The sequence below is a fragment of the Ranitomeya imitator genome, chromosome 4 (assembly GCF_032444005.1).
Source record: "Ranitomeya imitator isolate aRanImi1 chromosome 4, aRanImi1.pri, whole genome shotgun sequence".
Taxonomy (NCBI): domain Eukaryota; kingdom Metazoa; phylum Chordata; class Amphibia; order Anura; family Dendrobatidae; genus Ranitomeya; species Ranitomeya imitator.
Window position 1 is genome coordinate 209,077,013 of NC_091285.1, and position 25,859 is coordinate 209,102,871.

Consider the following 25,859-nt stretch of genomic DNA (forward strand, 5'->3'; position numbering starts at 1 on the left):
ACGCAAAGCGGAAGGAATAGCATGCCGCTGCAAGATGCTGTGGTAGCCATGCTGGTTCAATATGCCTTCAATTTTGAACAAATCCCCAACAGTGTCAGCAGCAAAGCACCCCCACACCATCACACCTCCTCCTCCTCCATGCTTGTCGGTGGGAACCAGGCATGTAGAGTCCATCCGTTCACCTTTTCTGCGTCGCACAAAGACAAGGTGGTTGGAACCAAACATCTCAAATTTGGACTCCTCAGACCAAAGCACAGATTTCCACTGGTCTAATGTCCATTCCTTGTGTTCTTTAGCCCAAACAAGTCTCTTCTGCTTGTTGACTGTCCTTAGCAGTGGTTTCCTAGCAGCTATTTTACCATGAAGGCCTGCTGCACAAAGTCTCCTCTTAACAGTTGTTGTAGAGATGTGTCTGCTGCTAGAACTCTGTGTGGCATTGACCTGGTCTCTATTCTGAGCTGCTGTTAACCTGCGATTTCTGAGGCTGGTGACTCGGATAAACTTATCCTCAGAAGCAGAGGTGACTCTTGGTCTTCCTTTCCTGGGGCGTTCCTCATGTGAGCCAGTTTCTTTGTAGCGCTTGATGGTTTTTGCCACTGCACTTGCGGACACTTTCAAAGTTTTTCCAATTTTTCAGACTGACTGACCTTCATTTCTTAAAGTAATGATGGCCGCTCGATTTTTCTTTACTTAGCTGCTTTTTTCTTTCCATAATACAAATTCTAACAGTCTATTCAGTAGGACTATCAGCTCTGTATCCACCAGACTTCTGCACAACACAACTGATGGTCCCAACCCCATTTATAAGGCAAGAAATCCCACTTTTTAAACCGGATAGGGTACACCTGTGAAGTGAAAACCATTCCCGGTGACTACCTCTTGAAACTCATCAAGAGAATGCCAAGAGTGTGCAAAGCAGTCATCAAAGCGAAAGGTGGCTACTTTGAAGAACCTAGAATATAAGACATAATTTCAGTTGTTTCACACTTTTTTTGTTAAGTATATAAATCCACATGTGTTAATTCATAGTTTTGATGCCTCCATTGTGAATGTACAATTTTAATAGTCATGAAAATACAGAAAAATCTTTAAATGAGGTGTGTCCAAACTTTTGGTCTGTACTGTACGTTAAATATTTTTCTCCTTCGCCTCATTGGGGGACACAGGACCATGCGTTATGCTGCTGTCACTAGGAGGCTGACACTAAGCTGAGACAAAAAAGGTTAGCTCCTCCCCTGCAGTATGCACCCTCATGCTGGCTTCCAGAGACCCAGTTCAAGCTTAGTGTCCATAGGAGGCACACTGTTTTTTAATTCTACCTGGACGAAGGGGGCGACAGATTCTTTCATGGTCCGATCTCCCCCGAACTAACAACAGGCGAGCACGGGAGTTTTACCTCTCCGTATCCTCTCCTGCGACGTGGGAGCCACTGCCTTGGGCGACGGTTTTTTCCCTAAAAGGGCGCCGATCTCCCCACTTTGTACAGACGAGCACTGGTGTTTTACCTCCAGTACCCTCTTCTGCAGCCAGGCCTTTTTATTGCCGGACATCTGCCCTGTCCACCAGGTTTCACCCTCGGCTGTACAGAGGCACTAGTACCCGTGGCGTCCGTGCAGCACACCCTGCATCACCACTGCTTGCGGCTGATTCAGGTGGTGGACGGTTCCTCTCCACCCCCCTTTCTGGGGCTGGAGGATGGAGGCTTCCCAACCCCTGCACCGTCCCTGTCTTTCACCCCAGACACTCCTACCTCAGCCCCTTGTGCGCTGCTCCATCAGGGTAAGTGTCTCGTGGGAAGGGGGGGTGGTCGCCGGTTCTGCGGTTCGGAGGGCTCCCCCTTACTAGTGGCACACTTTATTCCTGGGCCCCTTGTTGTCCCGGCCATCAGCGGCCGCGGGCCGAAGCCGCAAATTTAGTCCCCGGCTTCGGCCTAGCCGGCCGGGGATCTGGCACTTCCCGATAGGCCCCGCCCCCTTTTTCACGTCATCGCACGGCGTCGCCCCCCGGTCCTGGCGCTTCTCGCTGTGTGCGAGATCTCTCCCCCAGGTCTCGGCGGCCATCTTGGATCCTCTCTACTCGCCGCAGCTCCAGGTCTCCCAGCCGCAGCGCCCTCCACGTGCAGTGCTGTGCACACCGGCTGTCGCCTAGTCCTCCTGCCGTCTCCCTCTTCCTCTGTGGGGCACAGGACCAGGGTAAGGAGACCGTCAGCTCTCTCCTGCAGCGCCGCCCTCGCTTCCTTAGGCTAGACCCTGGGTATCTGGCATTAGTGTACACCATGTCTCAGTCTAAGACTAAAAAATCCTCAAAGGTGCATTCGACCTTTTTTTTTCTGCGTGTACCACCTGCCAGGCTCCACTTCCCCGCCCTAAAAGCTCTCCCCTCTGCTCTGCCTGCGATGCCCCATGTGCCCAGGAGCCCTCCACCGCCACCGACTCCGGCGTACCTAGCCCCCCCCGTGGGTCGCTTCACTTTCGCAGTCCGTGGATTTTTTAGCCAACGCCATCAAATCTATTCAAAATCCTCCCGGGGAACGAGGCAATCCGTTACAGGTCCTAAGAGATCCCTCCGTTACAGGGGAATCGTCGGCCAGCAGGGGCCGCTCTCTCCATAAAGAAACACGGTCATCCAGAAAACGGACCCGCACTACCTCTCCTGAGCGCTCACCTCGCCACTCAGACTCTGGCATTCCACCTCTCGCTCACCCTCTTTGGGGGCTCGCAGCGTTCACAACTCTGAACATGAGTCCGAAGTATCATTGGACCCGGAGGCTCCGGAGTTCAGAGCTACGGTTGACTCCCTCATTGTAGCAGTCAATCACGCACTTAAGGTGGATGATGACTCTAATTCCGCTCCGGAACACGCTCTCTTTTACCAGAACCAAGCGTTCCCACAAAACTTTTGCCTCTCACCCAGATTTTCTGGATATAGTCAGGCGACACAGGGAGCGTCCAGATAAGCATTTCACGGGTAAGAAGGACCTGGTATCTAAGTATCCCTTTTCAGCAGATCTCGTGAAAGACTGGACGGATCCCCCTATAGTGGATCCTCCAGTCTCGCGCCTGGCTTCTAAAATGCTTCTTTCTGTCCCGGACGGCGCTTCAATTAAGAGTCCCACCGAACGCCAGCTAGACTCTCTAGCTCGCTCTGTGTACGAAGCCTCAGGCTCTTCCCTATCCCCCTCCTTCGCCGCGGCTTGGGTGGCCAAGGCAATGGTTTCCTGGGCGGATGCTCTAGCGAAATCCATTCATGAACAGGACCTCCCGTCTGAGATGGCGGACCTGGCTAAACAGATAGCCATGGCTAGTGATTACGTGATGTACGCCTCCCTCGATGCAGCGAATTGCGTAGCATCGGCGGCTTCTAACGCCATCTCTATCAGAAGGGCTCTTTGGCTCAGAGAGTGGCGCGCAGATTCCTCCTCTAAAAAATCTCTGATCTCTCTCCCTTTTCAAAGTGGGCGCCTTTTCGGCGAAAAGCTTGACCAGCTGATTTCCGACGCCACAGGGGGAAAGAGCAAGTTCCTTCCCCAACAGAGGCCCAAGGCGGCCTTCCAGCGCCAGCCTTACTTTAGTTTTCGGCCCTTTCATACCAGCCCAGCCTGGTCCAGTCCTACCGGTCTTTCCAGATCGGACCGATCCGCTCGCACAGACAGAGACGCTCGTCCCTCCTTCAGGCCGAATCCTTCCTGGCGCGGAAAGCCGAGGCAGTCCAGAACCAGAGGTTCGAGACCCCCCAGATTCCCGTCTCAATGACTCGGGAACGGCGCCAGTCGATACCACCAGAGTAGGAGGACGTCTACTCCTTTTTCAGCAAGCCTGGCTCTCCGTCATTCACGACGAATGGGTCAGGGATCTGGTATCGTCTGGCTACAAAATAGAGTTCTCCGCGCCTCCTCCAACTCGGTTTTTCCCCTCTCGTCTCCCCAGCTCGGGAGCTCAGTCTCGCGCCCTCCTTTGCGCCATTCACTCCCTCCGCCAGAGCGGGGTCATTGTTCCGGTCCCGGAGCACAAGAGGTTCAAAGGTTTCTACTCAAACCTCTTCGTCGTGCCAAAGAAGGACGGAAAAGTGCGCCCCATTTTGGATCTGAAGCTCCTGAACAAGTGCGTAAGAGTACGGCACTTCAGGATGGAATTGCTCAGATCGGTCATCTCGTCGATGGAAAGAGGGGAATTCTTGGCATCGATAGACATCAAGGATGCCTATCTTCACATTCCGATATTCCCGCCTCATCAGAGGTTCCTCCGCTTTGCCGTTCTGGAGGACCACTTCCAGTTCACGGCCTTACCCTTCGGTCTTGCCACGGCGCCCAGGGTATTCACGAAGGTCATGGCGGCTGTCATGGCCATCCTTCATTCTCGAGGAGTCGTCGTGTTACCTTACTTAGACGATCTCCTCATAAAGGGCCCGTCTTTTCAGGCCTGCGAGTCAAGCGACCACATTACCCTGGATTCTCTTTCGCGCCTGGGCTGGTTGATCAACTTGGACAAGTCCTCTCCCGTTCCTGCCCGTCGGATCTCCTTTCTGGGAATGATCCTGGACACTTCAAGGGGGCTGGTCTTTCTTCCTCGGTCCAAGGCCCAAGCGCTTCAGCAGGGAGCCCGAACGCTCTGCCATCCTCGCCCGCGAACCATTCGGTTCGCCATGAAGATCCTGGGAAAGATGGTTGCAGCAATCGAAGCGGTTCCTTTCGCTCAACTCCATCTCCGCCCCTTGCAACAGGCTTTGCTGGGCAACTGGGACAGGAGTCTCCCATCTCTCGACCGCCCTTGCCCCCTGTCCCCGCGGGTCAGACAATCTCTCGTATGGTGGACCCTGGGTCCATCTCTTCTCCAGGGGAAGTCCTTCCTCCCGATCCGCTGGTTAGTGGTAACTACCAATGCCAGTCTTCTCGGCTGGGGGGCGGTGTTTCTTCACCACTCTGCCCACGGCCGTTGGACAGTTCGGGAATCCAGGCTCCCCATCAACATCCTGGAGATTAGTGCTATCAGACTTGCCCTGAGTCGCTTTCACGCCCTGCTCGCGGGTCACCCAATACGAGTCCAATCGGACAACGTCACGGCGGTGGCTTACATCAACCACCAGGGGGGTACCCACAGCAGGGCGGCGATGCTGGAAGTCTCTCACATCCTTCGTTGGGCCGAAACCAACCATTCCACCATCTCTGCGGTGCACATTCCGGGAGTCGAGAACTGGGCGGCGGCCTTCCTGAGCCGCCAGGGCCTTGCCTCGGGGGAGTGGGAACTCCACCCAGAGGTCTTTCGACAGATCTGTCTTCGCTGGGGGACCCCGGACGTGGATCTGATGGCGTCCAGATTGAACGCCAAGGTCCACAACTTCATTGCACGCTCTCGGGATCCCCAGGCCATAGGAGTAGACGCGCTGATTTCTCCGTGGCATCCGTTTCAACTCCCTTACGTGTTCCCTCCTCTCCCCTTACTGCCGAAGGTAACATAACATAGTAACATAGTAACATAGTAACATAGTTAGTAAGGCCGAAAAAAGACATTTGTCCATCCAGTTCAGCCTATATTCCATCATAATAAATACCCAGATCTACGTCCTTCTACAGAACCTAATAATTGTATGATACAATATTGTTCTGCTCCAGGAAGACATCCAGGTCTCTCTTGAACCCCTCGACTGAGTTCGCCATCACCACCTCCTCAGGCAAGCAATTCCAGATTCTCACTGCCCTAACAGTAAAGAATCCTCTTCTATGTTGGTGGAAAAACCTTCTCTCCTCCAGACGCAAAGAATGCCCCCTTGTGCCCGTCACCTTTCTTGGTATAAACAGATCCTCAGCGAGATATTTGTATTGTCCCCTTATATACTTATACATGGTTATTAGATCGCCCCTCAGTCGTCTTTTTTCTAGACTAAATAATCCTAATTTCGCTAATCTATCTGGGTATTGTAGTTCTCCCATCCCCTTTATTAATTTTGTTGCCCTCCTTTGTACTCTCTCTAGTTCCATTATATCCTTCCTGAGCACCGGTGCCCAAAACTGGACACAGTACTCCATGTGCGGTCTAACTAGGGATTTGTACAGAGGCAGTATAATGCTCTCATCATGTGTATCCAGACCTCTTTTAATGCACCCCATGATCCTGTTTGCCTTGGCAGCTGCTGCCTGGCACTGGCTGCTCCAGGTAAGTTTATCATTAACTAGGATCCCCAAGTCCTTCTCCCTGTCAGATTTACCCAGTGGTTTCCCGTTCAGTGTGTAATGGTGATATTGATTCCCTCTTCCCATGTGTATAACCTTACATTTATCATTGTTAAACCTCATCTGCCACCTTTCAGCCCAAGTTTCCAACTTATCCAGATCCATCTGTAGCAGAATACTATCTTCTCTTGTATTAACTGCTTTACATAGTTTTGTATCATCTGCAAATATCGATATTTTACTGTGTAAACCTTCTACCAGATCATTAATGAATATGTTGAAGAGAACAGGTCCCAATACTGACCCCTGCGGTACCCCACTGGTCACAGCGACCCAGTTAGAGACTATACCATTTATAACCACCCTCTGCTTTCTATCACTAAGCCAGTTACTAACCCATTTACACACATTTTCCCCCAGACCAAGCATTCTCATTTTGTGTACCAACCTCTTGTGCGGCACGGTATCAAACGCTTTGGAAAAATCGAGATATACCACGTCCAATGACTCACCGTGGTCCAGCCTATAGCTTACCTCTTCATAAAAACTGATTAGATTGGTTTGACAGGAGCGATTTCTCATAAACCCATGCTGATATGGAGTTAAACAGTTATTCTCATTGAGATAATCCAGAATAACATCCCTCAGAAACCCTTCAAATATTTTACCAACAATAGAGGTTAGACTTACTGGCCTATAATTTCCAGGTTCACTTTTAGAGCCCTTTTTGAATATTGGCACCACATTTGCTATGCGCCAGTCCTGCGGAACAGACCCTGTCGCTATAGAGTCCCTAAAAATAAGAAATAATGGTTTATCTATTACATTACTTAGTTCTCTTAGTACTCGTGGGTGTATGCCATCCGGACCCGGAGATTTATCTATTTTAATCTTATTTAGCCGGTTTCGCACCTCTTCTTGGGTTAGATTGGTGACCCTTAATATAGGGTTTTCATTGTTTCTTGGGATTTCACCTAGCATTTCATTTTCCACCGTGAATACCGTGGAGAAGAAGGTGTTTAATATGTTAGCTTTTTCCTCGTCATCTACAACCATTCTTTCCTCACTATTTTTTAAGGGGCCTACATTTTCAGTTTTTATTCTTTTACTATTGATATAGTTGAAGAACAGTTTGGGATTAGTTTTACTCTCCTTAGCAATGTGCTTCTCTGTTTCCTTTTTGGCAGCTTTAATTAGTTTTTTAGATAAAGTATTTTTCTCCCTATAGTTTTTTAGAGCTTCAATGGTGCCATCCTGCTTTAGTAGTGCAAATGCTTTCTTTTTACTGTTAATTGCCTGTCTTACTTCTTTGTTTAGCCACATTGGGTTTTTTCTATTTCTAGTCCTTTTCTTCCCACAAGGTATAAACCGCTTACACTGCCTATTTAGGATGTTCTTAAACATTTCCCATTTATTATCTGTATTCTCATTTCTGAGGATATTGTCCCAGTCTACCAGATTAAGGGCATCTCTAAGCTGTTCAAACTTTGCCTTCCTAAAGTTCAATGTTTTTGTGACTCCCTGACAAGTCCCCCTAGTGAAAGACAGGTGAAACTGTACAATATTGTGGTCGCTATTTCCTAGATGCCCGACCACCTGCAGATTTGTTATTCTGTCAGGTCTATTAGATAATCTTTATTTTTATAATCTTTATTTTTATATAGCGCTAACATATTCCGCAGCGCTTTACAAGTTGCACAGATTATCATCACTGTCCCCGTTGGGGCTCACATTCTAAACTCCCTATCAGTATGTCTTTGGAATGTGGGAGGAAACCGGAGTACCCGGAGGAAACCCACGCAAACACGGAGAGAACATACAAACTCTTTGCAGATGCAGATGCAGATTAGATAGTATTAGGTCTAAAAGTGCTGCTCCTCTGGTTGGATTCTGCACCAATTGTGAAAGATAATTTTTCTTGGTTATTAGCAGAAACCTGTTGCCTTTATGGGTTTCACAGGTTTCTGTTTCCCAGTTAATATCCGGGTAGTTAAAGTCCCCCATAACCAGGACCTCATTATGGGTTGCAGCTTCATCTATCTGCTTTAGAAGTAGACTTTCCATGGTTTCTGTTATATTTGGGGGTTTGTAACAGACCCCAATGAGAATTTTGTTACCATTTTTCCCTCCATGAATTTCAACCCATATGGACTCGACATCCTCATTCCCTTCGCTAATATCCTCCCTTAAAGTGGACTTTAGACAAGACTTTACATAGAGACAAACCCCTCCTCCTCTCCGATTTTTACGATCCTTTCTAAACAGACTGTAACCCTGTAAGTTAACTGCCCAGTCATAGCTTTCATCTAACCATGTCTCGGTTATTCCCACTATGTCAAAGTTACCTGTAGATATTTCTGCATTTACCTGTAAATATTCGGAAGATCAAGACGGAGGGAGTTCCGGTCATTCTGGTCGCCCCAGACTGGCCACGCCGCGCTTGGTACGCGGAACTCGTTCAGCTCGTAGCCGACGTTCCCTGGCGGTTACCAGACCGCCCAGACCTACTTCGCCAAGGTCCGATCTGCCACCAGAGCTCAGGGCCCTACGTTTAACGGCGTGGCTGTTGAAACCTGGATTCTAACTCGTGCCGGTTTCTCTCAGCAGGTCATTCCCACCATGTTAAGTGCTCGCAAGGCGTCTTCCGCCTCCATTTACCACCGCGTCTGGAAAACCTTCTCATGGTGCAGGCTCCGAGGGCACCCTCCGCTCGTTTTCTCTATCCCTTGCATCTTGAATTTCCTTCAGTCCGGTCTGGACTCCGGATTGGCCCTGAGTTCCCTCAAAGGCCAGATCTCAGCGTTATCCGTGCTGCTCCAGCGCAGGATCGCCGCCAACCTTCAAGTCAAGACCTTCATTCAGGGAGTCTCCCATGTGGTTCCTCCTTACAGGATGCCGTTAGAAACCTGGGATCTCAACTTGGTCCTGGGGGTTCTTCAGGAACCTCCGTTCGAACCCCTTCAAGACGTTCCGCTCTCTGTCCTCTCATGGAAGGTTGCCTTCCTGGTAGCGGTGACGTCCATCAGAAGGGTTTCAGAGCCTTATTCAGAGCTTTATCCTGACGGGCGCCGTTCCTTGCCTTTCATCAGGACAAAGTGGTCCTACGCCCTTCTCCGGCGTTTCTTCCGAAGGTGGTCTCATCTTTTCATCTTAACGAGGACATCATCCTTCCCTCTTTTTGCCCGCAGCCCAAACATAGGGTCGAGAAGGCTCTCCATACTCTGGACATGGTACGGGCCCTCAGGAGATACATTTCCAGAACGGCTCATTTCAGAAAATCGGACGCCCTTTTCGTGCTCCCGGAGGGTCACAGAAAGGGTTTGGCTGCGTCTAAATCCACGATATCCCGGCAGGGATTAGAGCACACTCCACTCGGTCGATGGGTGCTTCCTGGGCCATCCGGCACCAGGCAACAGCGGAGCAGGTTTGCAAGGCCGCAACGTGGTCCAGCCTGCATACTTTCACAAAGCATTACAATGTCCACATCCATTCCTCTGCGGACGCGGCCCTTGGCAGGCGTATCCTGCAAGCGGCCGTTGCGCATTTGTAGTCAGATGGTACACGGAGTTATTTGGTTGTTTTGTTTCCCTCCCAGGGAATGCTTTGGGACGTCCCATGGTCCTGTGTCCCCCAATGAGGCGAAGGAGAAATAGGGATTTTTGTGTGTACTCACCGTAAAATCCTTTTCTCCGAGCCACTCATTGGGGGACACAGCACCCACCCTGGTAGCCTTACGGCTCGTTACCTTTTTTGGTCTTTGACTGTTTGTTTGACATGTTATATTCTAATGTTACTTGATATATTGTTGTTATTATCCTACTGCTTTTGCACTGAACTGGGTCTCTGGAAGCCAGCATGAGGGTGTATACTGCAGGGGAGGAGCTAACCTTTTTTTGTCTCAGCTTAGTGTCAGCCTCCTAGTGACAGCAGCATAACCCATGGTCCTGTGTCCCCAAATGAGTGGCTTGGAGAAAAGGATTTTACGGTGAGTACACACAAAAATCCCTATATTTCGTATTTTCTTTCAGTACTTATGATACACCTTGCTTCCTGTGACGACTATGTGCACTCTGCCACTGGATTTTTCGCCGTTGAAACTCTCACTACAGCGATGCTATATTTATCGTCTAGATTGGTCTATAATAGTTGTGACCTAATAGGGTTTCTTTGAAAAATGTTCTCCAACCACTATGGCATTAAAATGGTGTTCAAATGTTTACTATATGACCTGTAATTTGTATATACTTTGTTTATATATGGCTTCTTTTAATTTTCTCCAATTAGTACATTGATGAAGGTCTAAACAGACCGAAACGTCTACTGTATGTACTTTACCTCATTAAATTTTCACTGCGTCTATGTCCTGTGTGTGCCAAGTTTATCTACAAATCTAATACGGCTTTGGCACCTACTTGAGCACCACTATTTAGTAGTGCCTACGATATTTGATCCATGTTTCTGCACAGTCAGACACAGCCATTACACAGCAGGGGCACATTTATAAGATTATCTCAGCACAGGAACATTTTATTTAAACACATCCAATTGTGGAAATTATTAAATAGCCTGTTAATTAAAATGTACTTTGTTCGTTTGACAGCTCCTTTACCTCTTCGAATTAATAGCAGGTTTTCAGCTCTTCCTACACTTCAAAGGGAGTCTGTCAGTAGGATCACACTCCTACGCCTTCTAAATGGGCACACATGACATAGAAATGTAAATAAAATGATATCTTTAATCCAATTTATGATTTTTTGAGATATCCTTATTTTTCTTATATGTAAATGGGGCGGACACTGATCTGCACGAGACTCCACCTCCAAAGCTTATTATACATGAAATAGGGCTTTGCCAGTGTGAGACATGTAACTGTCAAAGTACAGTAGAACTGAACTTTTGTCTCATAACACATTATCAGCTGCAGCTCTCACAGCTCTGCTGTATTGCAACAATATTGCAACCCTGTCTGCCTTTGAGCTGGAAGTTAAAGCTGATGAGAGGCTGCAGATAATCACACAGCTCTGCACTGCGATCAGGAGCGCAGTGAGCAGCCATTAGATATCATTAATTCCGTCATATTTCCCAAATCAGCTTGTAGAGAATAACCTATATCTATATTTCATAATGTACTTCTATCTTCTCCAGGCTGAGAAGCAGTCATTAAAACTACAGCATGAACGTCTGGAGAATGAGCTGCAGGCAGCCACAGAACAAAATGACCTCCTAAACAAGAAGCTGCACAAAGCTGAGCGAGATGTTCATTCTCTCACTAGCAAAGTGAGTAGCGCTCCTGGATCATATACGACCATATGCTCTTTTTAGCAACTGAAGGCTATGAGCATAATTCATGATTTTATTTGGTTTTTTTTTGTTTTTTTAAATCCACTTTTCTTTTTTTTTTATCTTGTGGCATTCACTGGCGTTTACTGTGCCAGATTCCTAAAAATTCCAGCCGGGGCTTATGAATTTTGTGCTATCAAAAATGGTCTTTCTCTGTCTTTAAACATTTTTGTGACTTATGAGCAAAAAGTCGCAAATTTTAAAAAATTTAGCACACATTGTTCAAAAAAAGGCAATGAAGAAAATTTGTGACATTTTGCAACTTTTTGAAGTGGAAAATTATAAATTAAGCAAAAGCGTCTTGAAACCCTAAACCCCATCTGCCCACATTTTTAGCCCTAACTAAAAAGAAAAAAATACCAAGGCAGGCACATATAAAATACAAACTAAAATGCAAATGGACAGGGGAATTTGGTGCAAATGTTGCTCAAAACGCCAAAAAAATTAGACAAAAAATAATCACAAATGCAATAATGAGTCGGACACTATATATTTCAACCATGGTCGGCCATACTATTACATTGCAGTTCCGATATATGCATCTAAATGGTAAGTGCATGTAATGCACACATTCTGCAGAGTGGGTCACCACACTAGCCAATAGAGGAAGTGTCCAGGCTGTCTTTGTGATGTCCATAAAGCTTTAAAACAAACTTTAATTTTTCTTTATTGCATCCAGAGGCTGGAACATTTAACAGGTTATTCCCATCTTTTTAGATATGTAAAAACAAGCAACTTTGCAATTTGTTTAAATTTCTGTCCATTACTCAAGAATGGGGTCATTTTTATTAACCCCTTTCTGACCTCGGACGGGATAGTATGTCCGAGGTCAGAAGCCCCGCTTTGATGCGGGCTCCGGCAGTGAGCCCGCATCAAAGCCGGGACATGTCAGCTGTTTTGAACAGCTGACATGTGCCCGTAATAGGCGTGGGCAGAATCGTGATCTGCCCGCGCCTATTAACTAGTTAAATGCCGCTGTCAAACACAGACAGCGGCATTTAACTACCGCATCCGGCCGGGCGGCCGGAAATGACGGCATCGCCGACCCCCGTCACATGATCGGAGGTCAGCGTTGCTTCAGTATTGTAACCATAGAGGTCCTTGAGACCACTATGGTTACTGATCCCCGGCAGCTGTGAGCGCCACCCTGTGGTCGGCGCTCACAGCACACCTGCATTTCTGCTACATAGCAGCGAACAGCACATCGCTGCTATGTAGCAGAGGCGATCGCATTGTGCCTGCTTCTAGCCTCCCATGAAGGCTATTGAAGCATGGCAAAAGTAAAAAAAAAAAAAAAAAAGTTAAAAAAAATGTGGAGAAGAAAAAAAAAGTTTAAATCACCCCCCTTTTGCCCCAATCAAAATAAATCAATAAAAAAAAATCAAATCTGCACATATTTGGTATCGCCGCGTTCAGAATCGCCCGATCTATCAATTAAAAAAAGCATTAACCTGATCGCAAAACGGCGTAGCGAGAAAAAAATTCGAAACGCCAAAATTACATTTTTTGGTCGCCGCGACATTGCATTAAAATGCAATAACAGGCGATCAAAAGAACGTATCTGCACCAAAATGCTATCATTAAAAACGCCATCTCAGCACGCAAAAAATAAGCCCTCAACCGACCCCAGATCATGAAAAATGGAGACGCTACGAGTATCGGAAAATGGCGCAAATTTTTATTTTTATTTTTATTTTTTTTAGCAAAGTTTGGAATTTTTTTTCACCACTTAGGTAAAAAATAACTTAGTCATGTTAGATGTCTATGAACTCGTACTGACCTGGAGAATCATAATGTCAGGTAAGTTTTAGCATTTAGTGAACCTAGCAAAAAAGCCAAACAAAAAACAAGTGTGGGACTGCACTTTTTTTGCAATTTCACCGCACTTGGAATTTTTTTTCCGTTTTCTAGTACACGACATGCTAAAAGCAATGATGTCGTTCAAAAGTACAACTCGTCCCGCAAAAAATAAGCCCTCACATGGCCATAATGACGGAAAAATAAAAAAAGTTATGGCTCTGGGAAGGAGGAGAGTGAAAAACGAACATGGAAAAACAAAATATCCCAAGGTCATGAAGGGGTTAATATTGTTTACGGCTCTTGTTTAGAGAACCAGCCACTGGTTTCCTATTGCCTTGTAAGTTTTTTAAAGAGTTTGTCTGATCACCCCTCGTCTCTTTCATGGCACCACAGCTACATTTTTTATTTTTTTTATTTTACTCTGCATGAGCTCTGCAGACAGCTGATTTTCACCACCACAAAATGAGAAGGTGGGATATGGCGTGCTGTATCACTTTTGTAACAGAAAAAAGTTGTTTTTTTATTCTGCAACAGCTCTGCACACAAAGATGACATTCAGTGGCACTAAATGACAAGGTGACATATGCCTTGTTGAATCAAGTTAGCAACTGAAAAAGATTGATTTTTGAAAGGTCTACTCATGCATGGAGCACAATAGAAGCATTGCACAACACACTTCTATGAAATGTGCCATGCTGTCTTTGTCTGTGGGCCTCACTAATGGCATAAGAAGAAAAAAAATAGCTTGAAGTCTATTTCACAGCCACACAGGACACTAGCTATGTAAACTATCTGACTTAGGCTAGGTTCAGATTGCGTTAATGGGACCGCGCTAACTAACAGCGTTACACGGCGAAATTAGCGCCGTGCAATGCGTCCGTTAGCGCGCCCATTGGCAGCAATGGGAACGCGCATCGCTAGCGTGTGCCATTTTCGGCACGCGCTAGGGATGTGCCGGTGTTTTGTGACGCGCCTCGGACGCTGCTTGCAGCGTCCGCGGCGCACCCGAGGTCCGTTCCCCGCTCTCGCAGATCTGGGATCTACGAGAGCGGGGATGTTAAACGCGACCCCGAAAAAGACATTGCGTTAGTGCAATCCGTTAGCGCTAAATGGATTGCCCTAACGCAATCTGAACCTAGCCTTAGATTTTAGCTAGTTAGCTAAAAGGTTGTTTCTATCAGTACCCAGGACCAGCGTCAGGAGAAGCCTCCCTGTGCGGTTTTACTGACAAAATGACACTTAAACAAAATGTCTGCTGTTTATATGGAGAGGGACATGTGATTTCTTCAGCCAATGACAAGTCTTTGTGTTTCAACATTGTGGATGTTTCCTGCGCCCTGATTGTCTAGCCACAATGTGCATACATAAAGTTAAGTAAAAAAAAATTCCTCTGGTCTCTCCCCACCCCCTCCGCTCATCAAATACATGCTCCCCCCTCATCATACACCACCACTTTCTTAGCCAAAGTGCTAAAAATACCTTAGTGGCAACGCAAATATTTTCCCACACCTTTACCAAATGTTAACGATTTTTCACGATTGTAAGAAAATTTGCTCATGTTTCCGAGTAAGAACCCAAATGTGCCATATTTGTTCTGTATTTATGTTTGGCAATAGTTTTCCGAACATTTTCACTTATCTCTAGTCTTATGTCATTGCACTTCATCGCATACAAGCAGTCCCTCACCAGTTTCAAGTCCGCGCTCACTTGCGGAAAACAAACTTCTCATCTCTCATAATCCTCCCTGTCTCACAACCCTAAACAGCATTTCAACACTTTCTATTCTCTACTCCGTCCCCCAGCACCTCCTCCCTCTTCTCTCATTTCTGCTGAAGCCTTTGCCTCTTTCTTTAAAGGGACACTGTCACCTGAATTTGGAGGGAACAATCTTCAGCCAGGGAGGTGGGGTTTTGGGGTGTTTGATTCACCCTTTCCTTACCTGCCTTATGCAGGCATGTACTACGGACGACAGAGAATGAACTTCAATCCAATATTGCAGCCAGCATGCAGCCAGCGGGTAAGGAAAGGGTGAATCAAACACCCAAAAACCCCGCCTCCCTGGCTGAAGATTGTTCCCTCCAAATTCAGGTGATAGTGTCCCTTTAAGCAGAAGATGAATATGATCCGAGAAAGCTTTGGCCCGCAGCCCCAATGCCCCTCTTAGCTGCTCAGCCCTGTTCCTCCAAGACCAGCTGCTCCGCCATGGCAGAAGATCAGCTCTCCACCCTCCAGTCAAGATCATATCTCATCACTTGCACGCATGACCCACTCCAGTCCCACCTCATGCCTAACCTCACCACAGCCTCCATCCCAACCCTAACACATCTCTTAAACCTCTCACTTACAAATGGTGTCTTCCCCTCAGCCTTCAAGCATGCCTCGATCACACCCATCCTCAAAACGCCCTCCCTCGACCCATCCTCTGTGTCTAGCTATCGCCCAATATCTCTTCTCCCTTATGCCTCAAAATTACTGGAACAGCATGTCCATCTTGAACTGTTGTCCCATCTCTCCTCCTGCTCCCTCTTTGACCGGCTACAATCTGGCTTCCGACCACATCACTCAACTGAAACTCTCCTAACCAAAGTTTCCAACGACCTACTAACCGCCAAGAGCAAGCGACACTACTCTGTCCTCCTCCTGGACCTGTCTTCTGCCTTCGACACCCTATACCAATCCCTCCTGCTACAGATTCTCTCATCTCTTGGCATCACAGACTTGGCCCTATCCTGGATCTCGTTAAATCTAACAGACCGAACATTCAGTGTCTCCCTCTCCCACACCACCTCCTCACCTCACCCACTGTCTGTCGGTGTTCTCCAAGGCTCAGTTCTCAGACCCCCCTACTCTTGTCCATCTACACCGTCTGCCTGGGACAGCTCATATAATCCCACGGTTTGCAGTATCATCTCTACGCCGATGACACGCAGATCTACCTATCTAGACCTGACCTCACCTCCTTACTGATCAAAATCCCACAAGGTCTGTCTGCTCCTTCAGCTTTCTTTTCTGCTCGCTTTCTAAAACTGAACATGGACGAAACCGAATTCATCATCTTTCCCCCATCCCACTCTACCCCTCCACCAGACCTCTCCATCAGTGTCAATGGCTGCTCGCTTTCTCCTGTCTCACATGCTCGGTGCCATGGGGTGATTATCCACTCTGCCCTCTTTCAAGTCACATATCCAAGCCCTTGCCTCCTCCTGCCGACTCAAACTCAAAAATATTTCCCAGATCCGTGCATTCCTTGGCCATGAAACCACAAAAACACTAGTGCCTGCCCTTATCATCTCCTGCCTCGGCTACTGCAACCTCCTACTCTCTGGTCTCCACTCTAGCACTCTGGCTCCACTTCAATCCATCCTACACTCTGCTGCCCAACTAATCCACCTGTCTCCCCGTTATTCCCCAGCCAAGCACTTCACTGGCTTCCTATTGTCCAGAGGCTCCAGTCCAAAACCCTATGACATGCAAAGCCATCCACAACCTGTCTCCTCCATACATCTGTGACATGGTCTCCCGTACTTACCTACACGCAACCTTCGATCCTCTCAAGATCTCCTTCTCTACTCCCCTCTTATCTTCTTCCCACAACCGCATACAAGACTTCTCCCGTGCTTCCCCCATACTCTGGTGTGTTGGGGTAGAGAGTTCCAGACTCCCGCCTACCATGGAAACCTTCAAAAATAACCTGAAGACCCACCTCTTCCGACAAGCCTACAACCTGCAATGATCCTTAGTCTACTGAACCTCCGCACGACCAGGTCTTCCCTCTCCTAGTGTATCCTCACCCATCCCATGTAGACTGTGAGCCCTCGCGGTCAGGGTCCTCTCTCTCCTTCTGTACCTTTTGTGTCTTGTTTTGCTTATTTTTATTTTAAAAATGTATAATAATAGTAAATAACTGATTTTACCAGGCAAGCCCTTATGTTTTCTGGGGACCCTCTATGATGTTTGTGGCCGGAAGAGGCATATAAATCAGGAAGTCTCCTCATGAGACAACAGTGTTACATTTTTAGAGTTTCTGGCCACAAATCTTGATGATGATGATTTTTTGTCTGTCAGTCCAATATTTCTAATGCTAATCTTCAACTTTTAATAATGATTTTTTTATCAACCTCAGATTGATGAGCTCAAGCATTCCCAGAAAATTGAAATTGACAATATCAAACTAGAAGCCGCAAGAACTAAGAATGATGCAGAAAAAGACAAAGACCGGCTTCAAGGTCAACTTGATGGTAATACATCTCTTTTGTAGCTATGGGGGGTTTTTTGTTCTTTTTTGCTTTATTTCACTTCCCCCTATTTCCTGTTTCATTTTTGCTGCTCTGCATTGACCAATAAACCTTGCGGCCATGAATAAGGCATTTGATACTCTGCACAGATCTGTTAACATCAGAATTTCCTGTGATGGATTTTCAGTTCCTTCTTTGCATATTGGGCCTCTTTTCTAATTTATTATTGTCATTCTTGTACCTTTTTAACCCCTTCCCGACATGCGCGGTACTAGTACTGCTCTGCGGGAACTGAGTTCCCGCAAACCGCAGTACTAGAAAGGCGGCACGATCGCGCGACCTCATAGTGAGCGGCGATCGCGTGCGGGTGTCAGCTGTATATGACAGCTGACACACCGCAGCAATGCCCACGATCGGCACAGCTGACATCCGGCACTATGTGCCAGGAGCAGTCACGGACCGCCCCTGGCACACTGCGATCAAACATGATCGCAATGTTCCGGCGGTATAGGGAAGCATCGCGCAGGGAGGGGGCTCCCTGCGTGCTTCCCTGAGACTCTCGGAGCAACGCGATGTGATCGCGTTGCTCCGAGGGCCTCCTTCCTTCTTCTCCCTGCAGGCCCCGGATCCAAAATGGCCACGGGGCTGCATCCGGGTCCTGCAGGGAAGTGGCTTACCAGGAGCCCTGCTTGTCAGATCGCTGATCTGACACAGTGCTGTGCAAAGTGGCATATCAGCGATCTGACCTTATAACATGATGCCTTCCCCTTGGGCAATGTTATAAAGTGGAAAAAAAAAATATTTAGTTGTGTAAAAAAGGAAAACAAAATTCCTAAATTAAGGAAAAAAAAAATATTATTCCCATAAATACATTTCTTTATCTAAATAAAAAAAAAATAAATAAAAGTACACATTTAGTATCACCGCGTCCGTAACGACCCGACCTATAAAACTGTCCCACTAGTTAACCCCTTCAGTGAACACCGTTGCAAAAAACGCTTTATTATCATACTGCCGAACAAAAAGTGGAATAGCACGCGATCAAAAAGACGGATATAAATAACCATGGTACCGCTGAAAACGTCATCTTGTCCCACAAAAAAATGAGCCCTAATACAGCGTCATCAGCGAAAAAATAAAAAAGTTATAGTCCTCAGGATAACGCGATGCAAAAATATTTTTTCTATAAAATAGTTTTTATTGTATAAAAGTGCCAAAACATAAAAAAATGATATAAATGAGGTATCGCTGTAATTGTACTGACCCGAAGAATAAAACTGCTTTATCCATTTTACCAAACGCAGTACAGTATAAACGCCTCCCCCAAAAGAAATTCATGAATAGCTGGTTTTTGGTCATTCTGCCTCACAAAAATCGGAATAAAAAGCGATCAAAAAATCACGTGCCCGAAAATGTTACCAATAAAAACATCAACTCGTCCCGCAAAAAAACAAGACCTCACATGACTCTGTGGACCAAAATATAGGAAAATTATAGCTCTCAAAATGTGGTAACCAAAAAAATATTTTTTCAATAAAAAGCGTCTTTTAGTGTGTGACGGCTGCCAATCATAAAAATCCGCTAAAAAACCCGCTATAAAAGTAAATCAAACCGCCCCTTCATCACCCCCTTAGTTGGGGAAAAATTAAAAAAATTATAAAAATGTATTTATTTCCATTTTCCCATTAGGGTTAGGGTTAAGGTTTGGATTACATTTACGGTTGGGATTAGGGTTAAGGGTGTATTTGGGTGGGGGTTTCCACTGTTTTTTTAGGCACATCAGGGGCTCTCCACACTCGACATGGCGTCCAATCTCAATTCCAGCCAATTCTGCGTTAAAAAAGTAAAACAGTGCTCCTTCCCTTCCGAGCTCTCACGTGCGCCCAACATATGGGGTATCAGCGTACTCAGGACAAATTGGACAACTTCTGGGGTCCAATTTTTCTTGTAACCCTTGGGAAAATAAAAATTTGGGGGGCTAAAAAAAAACATTTTTGAAGGAAAAAAAATGATTTTTTATTTTCACGGCTCTGTGTTATAAACTGTAGTGAAACACTTGGGGGTTCAAAGTTCTCACAACACATCTAGATAAGTTCCTACCACTTATCTAGTTTTACCACTATCATGAAGTACAATATGTCTCGAGAAAACAATGTTAGAATCACCGGATCCTTTGAAGCGTTCCAGAGTTATAACCTCATCAAGGGACAGTGGTCAGAATTGTAAAAATTGACCCGGTCATTAACCCCTTTACCCCCAAGGGTGGTTTGCACGTTAATGACCGGGCCAATTTTTACAATTCTGACCACTGTCCCTTTATGAGGTTATAACTCTGGAACGCTTCAATGGATCCTGGTGATTCTGACTTTGTTTTCTCGTGACATATTGTACTTCATGACAATGGTAAAAATTCTTTGATAGTACCTGCGTTTATTTGTGAAAAAAACGGAAATTTGGCGAAAATTATGAAAATTTCGCAATTTTCCAACTTTGAATTTTTATGCAATTAAATCACAGAGATATGTCACACAAAATACTTAATAAGTAACATTTCCCACATGTCTACTTTACATCAGCACAATTTTGGAACCAAAATTTTTTTTTGTTAGGGAGTTATAAGGGTTAAAAGTTGACCAGCAATTTCTCATTTCTACAACACCATTTTATTTTAGGGACCACATCTCATTTGAAGTCATTTTGAGGGGTCTATATGATAGAAAATACCCAAGTGTGACACCATTCTAAAAACTACACCCCTCAAGGTGCTCAAAACCATATTCAAGAAGTTTATTAACCCTTCTGGTGCTTCACAGGAATTTTTTGAATGTTTAAATAAAAATGAACATTTAACTTTTTTTCACAAAAAATTTAATTCAGCTCCAATTTGTTTTATTTTACCAAGGGTAACAGGAGAAAATGGACCCCAAACATTGTTGTACAATTTGTCCTGAGTACGCTGATACCCCATATGTGGGGGTAAACCACTGTTTGGGCGGATGGGAGAGCTCGGAAGGGAAGGAGCGCCGTTTGACTTTTCAAAGCAAAATTGACAGGAATTGAGATGGGACGCCATGTTGCGTTTGAAGAGCCACTGATGTGCCTAAACATTGAAACCCCCCACAAATGACACCATTTTGGAAAGTAGACCCACTAAGGAACTTATCTAGAGGTGTGGTGAGCACTTTGACCCACCAAGTGCTTCACAGAAGTTTATAATGCAGAGCCGTAAAAATAAAACACAATTTTTTTCCCACAAAAATTATTTTTTTAGCCCCCAGTTTTGTATTTTCCTGAGGGTAACAGGAGAAATTGGACCCCAAAATTTGTTGCCCAATTTGTCCTGAGTGCGATGATACACCATATGTGGGGGGAACCACTGTTTGGGCACATGGGAGGGCTCAGAAGGGAAGGAGTGCCATTTGAATGCAGACTTAGATGGAATGGTCTGCAGGTGTCACATTGCGTTTGCAGAGCCCCTAATGTACCTAAACAGTAGAAACCCCCCACAAGTGACACCATTTTGGAAAGTAGACCCCCTTAGGAACTTATCTAGATGTGTGCTGAGCGCTTTGACCCACCAAGGGCTTCACAGAAGTTTATAATGGAGAGCCGTAAAAATAAAACAAAAATTTTTTCCCACAAAAATTATTTTTTAGCCCCCAGTTTTGTATTTTCCCGAGGGTAACAGGAGAAATTTGACCCCACAATTTGTTGTCTAATTTGTCCTGAGTGCGCTGATACCCCATATGTGGGGGGGAACCACTGTTTGGGCGCATGGGAGGGCTCGGAAGGGAAGGAGCTCCATTTGGAATGAGGACTTAGATGGAATGGTCTGCAGGTGTCACATTACATTTGCAGAGCCCCTAATGTACCTAAACAGTAGAAACCTCCCACAAGTGACACCATTTTGGAAACTAGACCCCCTAAGGAACTCATCTAGATGTGTTGTGATAGCTTTGAACCCCCAAATGTTTCACTACAGTTTGTAACGCAGAGCCGTGAAAATTAAAAAAAAAAATCTTTCCCCCCAAAATTATTTTTTAGCCCCCAGTTTTGTATTTTCCCGAGGGTAAGAGGAGAAATTCGACCCCAAAAGTTGTTGTCCAATTTGTCCTGAGTACGCTGATACCTCGTATGTTGGGGGAAACCACCGTTTGAGCGCATGGCAGAGCTCGGAAGGGAAGGAGCGCCATTTGGAATGCAGACTTAGATGGAATGGTCTGCAGACGTCACATTGCGTTTGCAGAACCCCTAATGTACCTAAACAGTAGAAACCCCCCACAAGTGACCCCATATTGGAAACTAGACCCCCTGGGAACTAATCTAGATGTGTTGTGAGAACTTTGAACCCCCAAGTGTTTCACTACAGTTTATAACGCAGAGCCGTGAAAATAAAAAATCTTTTTTTTCCCCACAAAAAATATGTTTTAGCCCCGAGTTTTGTATTTTCCCAAGGGTAACAGGAGAAATTGGACCCCAAAAGTTGTTGTCCTATTTGTCCTGAGTACGCTGATACCCCATATGTTGGGGTAAACCCCTGTTTGGGCACACGGGAGAGCTCGGAAGGGAAGGAGCACTGTTTTACTTTTTCAACGCAGAATTGGCTGGAATTGAGATCGGACGCCATGTCGCGTTTGGAGAGCCCCTGATGTGCCGAAACAGTGGAAACCCCCCAATTATAACTGAAACCCTAATCCAAACACACCCCTAACCCTAATTCCAACGGTAACCCTAACCACACCTCTAACCCTGACACACCCCTAACCCTAATCCCAACCCTATTCCCAACCATAAATGTAATCTAAACCCTAACTGTAACTTTAGCCCTAACCCAAACTGTAGCCCTAGCCCTAACCCTAGCCCTAACCCTAGCCCTAACCCTAACTTTAACCCTAGCCCTAACCCTAACTTTAACCCTAGCCCTAACCCTAGCCCTAACCCTAACTCTAACCCTAGCCCTAATGGGAAAATGGAAATAAATACATTTTTTTTAATTTTTCCCTAACTAAGGGGGTGATGAAGGGGGGTTTGATTTACTTTTATAGCGGGTTTTTTAGCGGATTTTTATGATTGGCAGCCGTCACACACTGAAAGACGCTTTTTATTGCAAAAAATATTTTTTGCGTTACCACATTTTGAGAGCTATAATTTTTCTATATTTTGGTCCACAGAGTCATGTGAGGTCTTGTTTTTTTGCGGGACGAGTTGATGTTTTTATTGGTAACCTTTTCGGGCACGTGACATTTTTTTATCGCTTTTTATTCCGATTTTTGTGAGGCAGAATGACCAAAAACCAGCTATTCATGAATTTCTTTTGGGGGAGGCGTTTATACCGTTCCGCGTTTGGTAAAATTGATAAAGCAGTTTTATTCTTCGGGTCAGTACAATTACAGCGATACCTCATTTATATCATTTTTTTATGTTTTGGCGCTTTTATACGATAAAAACTATTTTATAGAAAAAATAATTATTTTGGCATCGCTTTATTCTCAGGACTATAACTTTTTTTTATTTTTTTGCTGATGATGCTGTATGGCAGCTCGTTTTTTGCGGGACAAGATGACGTTTTCAGCGGTACCATGGTTATTTATATCTGTCTTTTTGATCGCGTGTTATTCCACTTTTTGTTCGGCGGTATGATAATAAAGCGTTGTTTTTTGCCTCGTTTTTTTTTTTTTTTTCTTACGGTGTTTACTGAAGGGGTTAACTAGTGGGCCAGTTTTATAGGTCGGGCCGTTACGGACGCGGCGATACTAAATATGTGTACTTTTATTGTTTTTTTTTTTTTTTATTTAGATAAAGAAATGTATTTATGGGAATAATATTTTTTTTTTTTTTCATTATTTTGGAATATTTTTTTATTTTTTTTTACACATTTGAAAATTTTTTTTTTTACTTTGTCCCAGGGGGGGACATCACAGATCAGTGATCTGACAGTTTGCACAGCACTCTGTCAGATCACTGATCTGACATGCAGCGCTGCAGCCTTCACAGTGCCTGCTCTGAGCAGGCTCTGTGAAGCCACCTCCCTCCCTGCAGGACCCGGATCCGCGGCCATCTTGGATCCGGGGTTCGAGCAGGGAGGGAGGGAGGTAAGACCCTCGCAGCAACGCGATCACATCGCGTTGCTGCGGGGGGCTCGGGGAAGCCCGCAGGGAGCCCCCTCCCTGCGCGGTGCTTCCCTGCACCGCCGGCACATCGCGATCATCTTTGATCGCGGTGTGCCAGGGGTTAATGTGCCGGGGGCGATCCGTGACCGCTCCTGGCACATAGTGCCGGATGTCAGCTGCGATAGGCAGCTGACACCCGGCCGCGATCGGCGGCGCTCCCCCCGTGAGCGCCGCCGATCGCGCTGGACGTACTATCCCGTCCATGGTCATAGGGGCCCACCCCACATGGACGGAATAGTACGTCCGATGTCAGAAAGGGGTTAACGTGCAAACCACCCTCGGGGCTTAAGGGGTTAAATATTTTAATGAATCTAATAATTACATTACGTTGAATCCGTAGTACTGGTAACTGAAAATGATATCCTTAAAGCATCAATGGAGCACCAGAATGAGTTACTGGCTGAGAAGGAACGGGAATTAATACGTAAAATTCAGGCGACTAAAGAAGCAGGATTTCAGCAAATCGCAACAATTCAAGATGAAAGGTGAGCTGTGAATATTATCAGTTTTCTTTCCTTTTTTTTTTTTTTTTTTTTTTTTTTGTCCTATTCCCTTTTTCATTTTCTGGAACTTTCTTTTTTTTTTTTTCTCATTTTAAGGCTTGAACTGGAAAACAGACTAGATGAACTAGAAAAGTATAAAGAGAAGCAAGAGCAACATAAACATTCAGAAATCAGTCAACTTGAAGAAAAACTGCGCATTGCACAGTTAGCAGAGGAATCTGCTAGGAGAGAGCTTCTGAGTTTAAGGTTTGCTGGCTTTAAATGTAGTTTGTATGTCTATTATTCTTACCACCACCCATGTATTTCAGTATGAAATATCACTACTGTAAGACGCCCTTGGTGCTGACAGTAAACTGAGGTATGTTGCAGATTGGGTGCACAAGAGCTCCTCCATGCTGAGAAAAACAGCTGGAAAGGACTTCAGCTTAAAGGTACCGTCACATTTAGCGACGCTGCAGCGATCTAGACAACGACGCCGATCGCTGCAGCGTCGCTGTTTGGTCACTGGAGAGCTGTCACACAGACAGCTCTCCAGCGACCAACGATGCCGAAGTCCCCAGGTAACCAGGGTAAACATCGGGTTACTAAGCGCAGGGCCGCGCTTAGTAACCCGATGTTTACCCTAGTTACCAGTGTAAATGTAAAAAAAAAACCAAACACTACATACTTACATTCCGGTGTCTGTCCCCCGGCGTTCTGCTTCCCTGCGTTCTGCTTTTCGGCACTGTGTAAGCGCCAGCCGTAAAGCAGAGCGGTGACGTCACCGCTGTGCTATACGGCCAGCCGGCGCTCAGTCAGTGCAGGGAAGCAGAATGCAGGGAAGCAGAACGCCGGGGGCAGACGGAATGTAAGTATGTAGTGTTTGTTTTTACATTTACACTGGTAACCATGGTAAACATCGGGTTACTAAGCGCGGTGACACCAGCAGCAGGGCGCGGGAGCGCCGCTTAGTTCTTCTATTGACCAGCACCCACATCAGGGCTGTTATTGCGTTATTACACGCACTACCATCTGACATTTAAGAGTGTGCCTTCATTCACAAGGACCTTCTCCTCTCACCATATATGTACATTAAAGCGATTATATGATTAAGGCCCAGGTTGGGCCGAAACGTCATAATAATTACCTCTGGTCGCTTTCCTTGTATTATAAATCACATTTGTTAAATAAACTTCTTATCACCTTGCAAATATATGCATAGAGTGTGCGGTGTACCATATTTCTCCATCTCCATTCAGATTGGCGCCCCTGCATTGTCAACACAAGTGCCCGATCATTGCCATGGCAACATGAGGTAGCCATGACCACTTCTGGGTCTGCCAGCGACGGCAAGCCTCTTAGACCATTCACAGAGTATGATCTAAGAGGCTTCTGTCAATGCAGCACTGACGCGTATAATGCACTGCAGTGCTGGTGAATTGCAATGCATTATACCAGCAATCAGAGTAATAAAACAAAGTTAAAGTCCCTTAGAAGGACAAAGTAAAAAAAAATTGTAAACGTATAAAAAAAAAACATAAAATAAATAAGCATACAAGATAGTATACAAGCAATAAATAGGTATCTTTATGTAAAAAAAATAAATTATACAGATATTTTGAGATCGCCGCATCTGGAACAACCCAAGCTATAAAATTGTCACACT

The 25,859-nt window shown here is 45.7% G+C and overlaps 1 protein-coding gene across 2 annotated transcripts in view; it reads left to right on the forward strand.

Annotated features, from left to right (window-relative positions):
• CEP83 (centrosomal protein 83) overlaps nucleotides 1-25,859 on the forward strand; it is a 117,663-nt gene that overhangs the window by 22,033 nt on the left and 69,771 nt on the right. For both annotated transcript variants that reach the window (XM_069764350.1, XM_069764351.1), the window contains exons 7-10: nucleotides 11,312-11,443; nucleotides 17,430-17,544; nucleotides 24,052-24,196; nucleotides 24,311-24,460. In XM_069764350.1, coding sequence (XP_069620451.1) covers nucleotides 11,312-11,443; nucleotides 17,430-17,544; nucleotides 24,052-24,196; nucleotides 24,311-24,460 — 542 coding nt within the window. The remainder of the gene's footprint in view (nucleotides 1-11,311; nucleotides 11,444-17,429; nucleotides 17,545-24,051; nucleotides 24,197-24,310; nucleotides 24,461-25,859) is intronic.